This window comes from Oncorhynchus gorbuscha, linkage group LG03 (genome assembly GCF_021184085.1).
Source record: "Oncorhynchus gorbuscha isolate QuinsamMale2020 ecotype Even-year linkage group LG03, OgorEven_v1.0, whole genome shotgun sequence".
Taxonomy (NCBI): domain Eukaryota; kingdom Metazoa; phylum Chordata; class Actinopteri; order Salmoniformes; family Salmonidae; genus Oncorhynchus; species Oncorhynchus gorbuscha.
The window spans coordinates 86,607,200-86,616,609 of record NC_060175.1 but is presented as its reverse complement, the minus strand read 5'-3'; the positions used below and the strand labels follow the sequence as shown (position 1 = coordinate 86,616,609).

The 9,410-nt window shown below is 48.1% G+C and overlaps 1 protein-coding gene across 1 annotated transcript in view; it reads left to right on the top strand.

The window, feature by feature from the left end:
- Positions 1–389: 389 nt before the first annotated feature.
- The window catches only part of LOC124017796 (membrane-associated guanylate kinase, WW and PDZ domain-containing protein 3-like), a 25,780-nt gene continuing 16,759 nt past the window's right edge, over positions 390–9,410 (top strand). The window contains exons 1-2 of the mRNA XM_046333010.1: positions 390–669; positions 3,547–3,663. Of these exons, the coding sequence (XP_046188966.1) occupies positions 390–669; positions 3,547–3,663 (397 nt within the window). The remainder of the gene's footprint in view (positions 670–3,546; positions 3,664–9,410) is intronic.

Sequence of the window (9,410 nt, the reverse complement as noted above, 5' to 3'; positions counted from 1 at the left end):
GCTACTTGTACTTTGTTATAGAGCCAAAAAGACTGGAGAAGTAGTTTATCCATTCATCTATGTTTTGGATAGATAACTCTTCGTGTTGTTGTTTGTTTAGAGTTTTCCAATTTTCCCAGAGGTGGTTAGATTCTATGGATTCTTCAACTACATTTAGCTGATTTCTGACATGTTGTTCCTTCTTTTTCCGTAGTGTATTTCAGTATTGTTTTACTGATTCACCAGAGTGAAGGCGTGGGCTCAGTGGATAGGTTTCTCAATTTCTTTCTTAGGTTTTTGCATTCTTCATCAAACCATTTAATTGTTGTTCATTTTCTTCGGTTGTCTGCTTGAAATGTTTAGATCTCTATCTCTTCCTGCCCCCCCTCCCCCTCCTCAGCTCATTTGCCATGTCTAAGGCAGCCGTGAGGAAGCTGCACTGGCACTCCAAGGTCCAGGATAGCTTCATTCCCCTGGTTGGTTCCTCGGGGGATCTGGGCGTGTCAGTGGGCGGTGGAGCCGACTATGGAGAGTTCCCATTCATCACAGCAGCCCCTGGGGGCGGGCTCACTGTGGGCGACGTAATCCTTGAGATTGGGGGAACCCCTGTGTTAGGTATGACACTAGGAGATGTCCGGGGGGTCCTCCACTCCTGCCTCCATCCCATCCGCATCAAGACCGTCTCACCAGGTGCTGTAAGGCTCAGTGTGATCATTTACTCCTTGGTCTGGGGACACATTGTGAATGCTGCTGCTTCCTCTATCTCTTAAACCGATTTAACCAAATTGAGTTATAGACTTTGTCTGAGGGGGAATTGTTTTTTCATGTCTGTTGCATATTCAAACATCTTATACAGTACATGCATAACAGCATTGTCAACCTCAACTCCTCCTTTACATGACAACACTATGGGATTGGTCACACTGCGTTCCTCAGGCAACTCATAGAATAACACTCTACCCAAGTGGTTGTCCAAACATTGCTGAATAATCACTGTTACTGAAAAAACTAACTTGACACACTTTTATCATTCTGGTGTTGAAGTTCCTTTCAATTTGCCCGGAGATCCCAAAACATTGGATCTGAGGTTGGGAACCTGGGAGGGAGGTGAATTCCTGATGACACATGATAGAGTCCAGAGAGGGCTGTGTGCATGTGACGATACAGTTGTCTGTCACCTTGGAGGAGCCTTGATATTTATAGGGGGGGATGTCTTTGTTTGGTCTGAACAGAGCAATATGTCACCGCTATATCACCTGACCGAGGCACCCCATTGCCTTGCTGAGGTAGATTGACGTCTGAATCGCCAGCAGGACTGTAAATGGGGCCCTTTACTCCTGGTCCCTCTGCCACTGGTTCATCCATAATCATTCTGTGAGCCAGGCGGCCAGGTCATCCTCTCTCCCTGGGTATTCTGACCGCATGTACTGTGGACAGAGATTGATGGGCTGAGCTGTATGGTGCTGCTGTACTGCCTGTACTGTAGGCCTACTCCTCCTTCCCCTCCTCCTCTCCCTCCTCCACATCCCTCTATTCCACCTCCACAGTTCATGCCATCAGGGACTCCATTGTGTTGTCAGACTATATAACACTAATGATATGATGTGAGAGTAAATAAGTGTGGTAGATGATCCCTCCATTGTGTTGTCAGTCTATATAACACCAATGATATGATGTGAGAGTAAATAAGTGTGGTAGATGATCCCTCCATTGTGTTGTCAGACTATATAACACTAATGATATGATGTGAGAGTAAATAAGTGTGGTAGATGATCCCTCCATTGTGTTGTCAGACTATATAACACTAATGATATGATGTGAGAGTAAATAAGTGTGGTAGATGATCCCTCCATTGTGTTGTCAGACTATATAACACTAATGATATGATGTGAGAGTAAATAAGTGTGGTAGATGATCCCTCCATTGTGTTGTCAGACTATATAACACTAATGATATGATGTGAGAGTAAATAAGTGTGGTAGATGATCCCTCCATTGTGTTGTCAGATTATATAACACTAATGATATGATGTGAGAGTAAATAAGTGTGGTAGATGATCCCTCCATTGTGTTGTCAGACTATATAACACTAATGATATGATGTGAGTAAATAAGTGTAAATATCCCTCCATTGTGTTGTCAGACTATATAACACTAATGATAGATGAGAGTAAATAAGTGTGCATTAGATGATCCCTCCATTGTGTTGTCAGTCTATATAACACTAATGATATGATGTGAGAGTAAATAAGTGTGGTAGATGATCCCTCCATTGTGTTGTCAGACTATATAACACTAATGATATGATGTGAGAGTAAATAAGTGTGGTAGATGATCCCTCCATTGTGACACAGGAGGATTAAAGGTACCAACATGTTCATGTTTTTGACAGACAGACACTATAATTATGACAACCTTGAGAGCAGAAGAACTGTGTAGGGAAACACTTTGCCTAATTGATATGTGACATATTGTGTTGTGGTGATGTATTGGTCATGGATGTTCATCATATGTGTTTTTGTCTCGGGCATTCTGTTGTTTCTGTGAAAACAACATGGCAATTTGAAAGCAAGCCCTTTAGTTCATTTTACTTACAGTCTACGCCACATCATTAGTCTGATGTATTTTTTTATATTCATAATAAAGCAAAATGCTGGACAGCTGTTACACAATGCCAGCAAAAGCCTCTCATTATTACTCCCAGAAAGCTGCACGTCATACTGACCACATGTGGCGGGTCATGCATGTGTGTAGGAGACTGCCTGTGCTAATAACGTTTTATTACAGTGACGTTTTCATATCACACTCATATCTGGGCCAGGCTAGATCACAGGGGGTGGGGAGCAGCAGCAGCAGGAGCCGGGGGTTGTCCGTCAGTGTGACAAGCAGGAAGACGTATTCAGGCCATCCATAATACCAACTGGCCTGTCATCAGAGGCCATAAAGCACTTGAGATGAAATGAATAGATCAGAGAGTGGAATAAGTGCCTGACCATCAGCCCAGCCTGCTGTGTGACAGCACCACACTGTTGTGTTTTATAGCACTGCCTCTGTGTTATTAGTGTATGCATGAGAGGCTGGGAAATGCCATGTTATGTACTCTGGATGGCTGATCAAGTGTTGAGAAGGAAATGTAGACTCTTAGAAAAAAGGGGTCCAAAAGGATACTTCTGCTGTCCCCGTAAAATAACCCTTTTTGGTTCCACGGAAAAACCCTTTTTGGTTTCATGTAGAACCCTCTGTGGAAAGGGTCCTTCCTACCTTTTAGGTTCCCTTTAGGTTCTAGATACAGTAGCAAATGATTTTCAAAGAGTGTATTGTGTTTTAGATAGGGGTAGGAATGATATAGGGGGAGATCAAACCAACTGTAGCATTTCTATTTGAGAATGATAGCTTGGGCTGTCACTCTCTTTTTGACGGGGTATACAAATATTTACACATTTCATCAGTTATTGACTGTTGAGCTGATATTGCAATTTTTTTCTGTATGTCTTCGTATCCTTCCGCTTCTCTCTCCCCCCTCTTTCTTTTTCTCTCTCCTCTCTCCTCTCTCCTCTCTCCCTCTCAGGCTCTGTATTGTGTAAGGACCTCAGGTTGTATCTGAGTAAGTGTTTTACTCCAGGATCCATGGACAGCCAGCTTCAGCAGGTCATCCGGGAGAACCTCTACCTCCGAGCAGTGCCATGTAAGTCCCATGCTGCTGTGTTCTCTCTCTCTCTTTAGCTGTGTTCTCTACCTCTCTCTACCTAATATAATAATAATAATATATGCCATTTAGCAGACGCTTTTATCCAAAGCGACTTACAGTCATGTGTGCATGCATTCTACATATGGGTGGTCCCGGGGATTGAACCCACTACCCTGGCGTTACAAGCGCCATGCTCTACCAACTGAGCTGTGTTCTCTACCTCTCTCTAGCTGTGTTCTCTACCTCTCTCTACCTCTCCCTCTAGCTGTGTTCTCTACCTCTCTCTCTAGCTGTGTTCTCTCTCTCTCTCTCTTTAGCTGTGTTCTCTCTCTCTCTCTTTAGCTGTGTTCTCTACCTCTCTCTACCTCTCTCTCTAGCTGTGTTCTCTACCTCTCTCTCTAGCTGTGTTCTCTACCTCTCTCTACCTCTCCCTCTAGCTGTGTTCTCTACCTCTCTCTCTAGCTGTGTTCTCTACCTCTCTCTACCTCTCCCTCTAGCTGTGTTCTCTACCTCTCTCTACCTCTCCCTCTAGCTGTGTTCTCTACCTCTCTCTCTAGCTGTGTTCTCTACCTCTCTCTACCTCTCTCTCTAGCTGTGTTCTCTACCTCTCTCTACCTCTCCCTCTAGCTGTGTTGTCTACCTCTCTCTCTAGCTGTGTTCTCTACCTCTCTCTCTAGCTGTGTTCTCTACCTCTCTCTCTAGCTGTGTTCTCTACCTCTCTCTCTAGCTGTGTTCTCTACCTCTCTCTACCTCTCTCTCTAGCTGTGTTCTCTACCTCTCTCTACCTCTCTTTCTAGCTGTGTTTTCTACCTCTCTCTCTCTAGCTGTGTTCTCTACCTCTCTCTACCTCTCCCTCTAGCTGTGTTCTCTACCTCTCTCTACCTCTCCCTCTAGCTGTGTTCTCTACCTCTCTCTACCTCTCTCTCAAGCTGTGTTCTCTACCTCTCTCTACCTCTCTCTACCTCTCTCTCTAGCTGTGTTCTCTACCTCTCTCTCGAGCTGTGTTCTCTACCTCTCTCTACCTCTCTCTAGCTGTGTTCTCTCTCTCTACCTTTCTCTCTCTCTCTCTCTCTAGCTGTGTTCCTTACCTCTCTCTACCTCTCTCTCTAGCTGTGTTCCCTACCTCTCTCTACCTCTCTCTCTAGCTGTGTTCTCTACCTCTCTCTCTAGCTGTGTTCTCTACCTCTCTCTCTCTAGCTGTGTTCTCTACCTCTCTCTCTAGCTGTGTTCTCTACCTCTCTCTCTAGCTGTGTTCCCTACCTCTCTCTACCTCTCTCTCGAGCTGTGTTCCCTACCTCTCTCTACCTCTCTCTCTAGCTGTGTTCTCTACCTCTCTCTCTTTAGCTGTGTTCTCTACCTCTCTCTCTAGCTGGGTTCTCTACCTCTCTCTACCTCTCTCTAGCTGTGTTCTCTCTCTCTCTCTCTCTCTCTCTCTCTCTCTCTCTCTCTCTCTCTCTCTCTCTCTCTCTCTCTCTCTCTCTCTCTCTCTCTACCTTTCTCTACCTCTCTCTACCTCTCTCTCTAGCTGTGTTCTCTACCTCTCTCTACCTCTCACTATCTGTGTTCTCTACCTCACTCTCTACCTGTGTTCTCTCTCTCTCTCTAGCTGTGTTCTCTACCTCGCTCTAGCTGTGTTCTCTACCTCTCTCTACCTGTCTCTCTAGCTGTGTTCTCTACCTCGCTCTCTAACTGTGTTCTCTACCTCTCTCTCTAGCTGTGTTCTCTCTCTCTCTCTCTCTCTCTCTCTCTCTCTCTCTCTCTCTCTCTCTCTCTCTCTCTCTCTAGCTGTGTTCTCTCTCTCTAGCTGTGTTCTCTCTCTCTAGCTGTGGTCTCTCTCTCTAGCTGTGTTTTCTTTCTCTCTCTCTAGTTGTGTTCTCTCTCTCTCTCTCTCTCTCTCTAGCTGTGTTCTCTCTCTCTCTCTCTAGCTGTGTTCTCGCTCTCTCTAGTTGTGTTCTCTCTCTCTCTCTCTCTCTCTAGCTGTGTTCTCTCTCTCTCTCTAGCTGTGTTCTCGCTCTCTCTAGCTGTGTTCTTTCTCTCTCTCACTCTCTAGCTGTGTTCTCTCTCTCTCTCTCTCTCCAGCTGTGTTCTCTCTCTCTCTAGCTGTGTTCTCTCTCTCTCTCTCTCTCTAGCTGTGTTCTCTACCTCTCTCTACCTCTCTCTACCTCTCTCTCTAGCTGTGTTCTCTACCTCTCTCTCGAGCTGTGTTCTCTACCTCTCTCTACCTCTCTCTAGCTGTGTTCTCTCTCTCTACCTTTCTCTCTCTCTCTCTCTCTAGCTGTGTTCCTTACCTCTCTCTACCTCTCTCTCTAGCTGTGTTCCCTACCTCTCTCTACCTCTCTCTCTAGCTGTGTTCTCTACCTCTCTCTCTAGCTGTGTTCTCTACCTCTCTCTCTCTCTCTAGCTGTGTTCTCTACCTCTCTCTCTAGCTGTGTTCTCTACCTCTCTCTCTAGCTGTGTTCCCTACCTCTCTCTACCTCTCTCTCGAGCTGTGTTCCCTACCTCTCTCTACCTCTCTCTCTAGCTGTGTTCTCTACCTCTCTCTCTTTAGCTGTGTTCTCTACCTCTCTCTCTAGCTGGGTTCTCTACCTCTCTCTACCTCTCTCTAGCTGTGTTCTCTCTCTCTCTCTCTCTCTCTCTCTCTCTCTCTCTCTCTCTCTCTCTCTCTCTCTCTCTCTCTCTCTCTCTCTCTCTCTCTCTCTCTCTCTCTCTACCTTTCTCTACCTCTCTCTACCTCTCTCTCTAGCTGTGTTCTCTACCTCTCTCTACCTCTCACTATCTGTGTTCTCTACCTCACTCTCTACCTGTGTTCTCTCTCTCTCTCTAGCTGTGTTCTCTACCTCGCTCTAGCTGTGTTCTCTACCTCTCTCTACCTGTCTCTCTAGCTGTGTTCTCTACCTCGCTCTCTAACTGTGTTCTCTACCTCTCTCTCTAGCTGTGTTCTCTCTCTCTCTCTCTCTCTCTCTCTCTCTCTCTCTCTCTCTCTCTCTCTCTCTCTCTCTCTCTCTAGCTGTGTTCTCTCTCTCTAGCTGTGTTCTCTCTCTCTAGCTGTGGTCTCTCTCTCTAGCTGTGTTTTCTTTCTCTCTCTCTAGTTGTGTTCTCTCTCTCTCTCTCTCTCTCTCTAGCTGTGTTCTCTCTCTCTCTCTCTAGCTGTGTTCTCGCTCTCTCTAGTTGTGTTTCTCTCTCTCTCTCTCTCTAGCTGTGTTCTCTCTCTCTCTCTAGCTGTGTTCTCGCTCTCTCTAGCTGTGTTCTTTCTCTCTCTCACTCTCTAGCTGTGTTCTCTCTCTCTCTCTCTCTCCAGCTGTGTTCTCTCTCTCTCTAGCTGTGTTCTCTCTCTCTCTCTCTCTCTAGCTGTGTTCTCTACCTCTCTCTACCTCTCTCTCGAGCTGTGTTCTCTACCTCGCTCTAGCTGTGTTTTCTACCTCTCTCTATCTGTCTCTCTAGCTGTGTTCTCTACCTCGCTCTCTAACTGTGTTCTCTACCTCTCTCTAGCTGTGTTCTCTACCTCTCTCTCTAGCTGTGTTCTCTCTCTCTCTAGCTGTGTTCTCTTTCTCTCTAGCTGTGTTCTCTACCTCTCTCTATAGCTGTGTTCTCTCTCTCTCTCTCTAGTTGTGTTCTCTCTCTCTTTCTAGCTGTGTTCTCACTCTCTATCTCTCTAGATGTGTTCTCGCTCTCTCTAGCTGTGTTCTTTCTCTCTCTCTCTCTAGCTGTGTTCTCTCTCTCTCCAGCTGTGTTCTCTCTCTCTCTAGCTGTGTTCTCTCTCTCTAGCTGTGTTTCTCTCTCTCTCTCTCTCTAGCTGTGTTCTCTCTGTCTCTTTCTAGCTTTGCCCTCTACTTCTCTCTAGCTATGCCCTCTACCTCTCCCTCTACCTCTCTCTAGCTGTGCCCTCTACCTCCCCCTAGCTGTGCCCTCTACCTTTACCTCTCTTTCTACCTCCCTCTAGCTGTGCCCTCTACCTCTCCCACTAGCTGTGCACTCTACCTCTCTCTCTAGCTGTGCCCGCTACCTCTTCCTCTAGCTGTGCCCTCTACCTCTCCCTCTAGCTGTGCCCTCTACTTCTCCCTCTAGCTGTGCCCTCTACTTCTCCCTCTAGCTGTGCCCTCTACCTCTCTCTCTAGCTGTGCCCTCTACCTCTTCCTCTAGCTGTGCCCTCTACCTCTCCCTCTAGCTGTGCCCTCTACTTCTCCCTCTAGCTGTGCCCTGTACCTCTCCCTCTAGCTGCGCCCTCCCCCTCTACTTCTCCCTCTAGCTGTGCCCTCTACCTCTTCCTCTAGCTGTGCCCTCTACTTCTCCCTCTAGCTGTGCTCTCTACCTCTCCCTCTAGCTGTGCCCTCTACCTCTCCCTCTAGCTGTGCCCTGTACTCCTCCCTCTCCCTCTCCCTCTCCCTCTCCCTCTCCCTCTCCCTCTCCCTCTCCCTCTCCCTCTCCCTCTCCCTCTCCCTCTCCCTCTCCCTCTCCCTCTACCTCTACCTCTACCTCTACCTCTCCCTCTAGCTGTGCCCTCTACCTCTCCCTCTAGCTGTGCCCTCTAACTCTCTCTCTCCCTCTACCTCTACCTCTCCCTCTAGCTGTGCCCTCTACCTCTCCCTCTCCCTCTACCTCTCAAAATAGCTGTGCCCTCTACCTCTCCCTCTCCCTTTCCCTCTAGCTGTGCCCTCTACCTCTCCCTCTCCCTCTACCTCTCCAAATAGCTGTGCCCTCTACCTCTCCCTCTCCCTTTCCCTCTAGCTGTGCCCTCTCCCTCTACCTCTCTCTATAGCTGTGTTCTCGCTCTCTCTAGCTGTGTTCTTTCTCTCTCCCTCTCTAGCTGTGTTCTCTCTCTCTCTCTCTCTCTCTCTCTCTCTCTCTCTCTCTCTCTCTCTCTCTCTCTCCTCCAGCTGTGTTCTCTCTCTCTCTCTAGCTGTGTTCTCTCTCTCTAGCTGTGTTCTCTCTCTCTCTCTCTCTCTAGCTGTGTTCTCTACCTCTCCCTCTAGATGTGCCCTCTACCTCTCCCTCTAGCTGTGCCCTCTACCTCTCCCTCTAGCTGTGCCCTCTACCTCTCCCTCTAGCTGTGCCCTCTACTTCTCTCTAGCTATGCCCCCTACCTCTCCCTCTACCTCTCTCTAGCTGTGCCCTCTACCTCCCCATAGCTGTGCCCTCTACCTTTACCTCTCTTTCTACCTCCCTCTAGCTGTGCCCTCTACCTCTCCCTCTAGCTGTGCCCTCTACCTCTCTCTCTAGCTGTGCCCGCTACCTCTTCTTCTAGCTGTGCCCTCTACCTCTCCCTCTAGCTGTGCCCTCTACTTCTCCCTCTAGCTGTGCCCTCTACTTCTCCCTCTAGCTGTGCCCTCTACCTCTCCCTCTAGCTGTGCCCTCTACCTCTCTCTCTACCTGTGCCCTCTACCTCTTCCTCTAGCTGTGCCCTCTACCTCTCCCTCTAGCTGTGCCCTCTACTTCTCCCTCTAGTTGTGCCCTCTACCTCTCCCTCTAGCTGCGCCCTCTCCCTCTACTTCTCCCTCTAGCTGTGCCCTTTACCTCTTCCTCTAGCTGTGCCCTCTACCTCTCCCTCTAGCTGTGCCCTCTCCCTCTACTTCTCCCTCTAGCTGTGCCCTCTACCTCTCCCTCTAGCTGTGCCCTCTACTCCTCCCTCTCCCTCTCCCTCTCCCTCTCCCTCTCCCTCTCCCTCTCCCTCTCCCTCTCCCACTCCCTCTCCCTCTAGCTCCCTCTCCCCTCCCTCTCCCCTCTCCCTCTCCCTCTCCCTCTCCCTC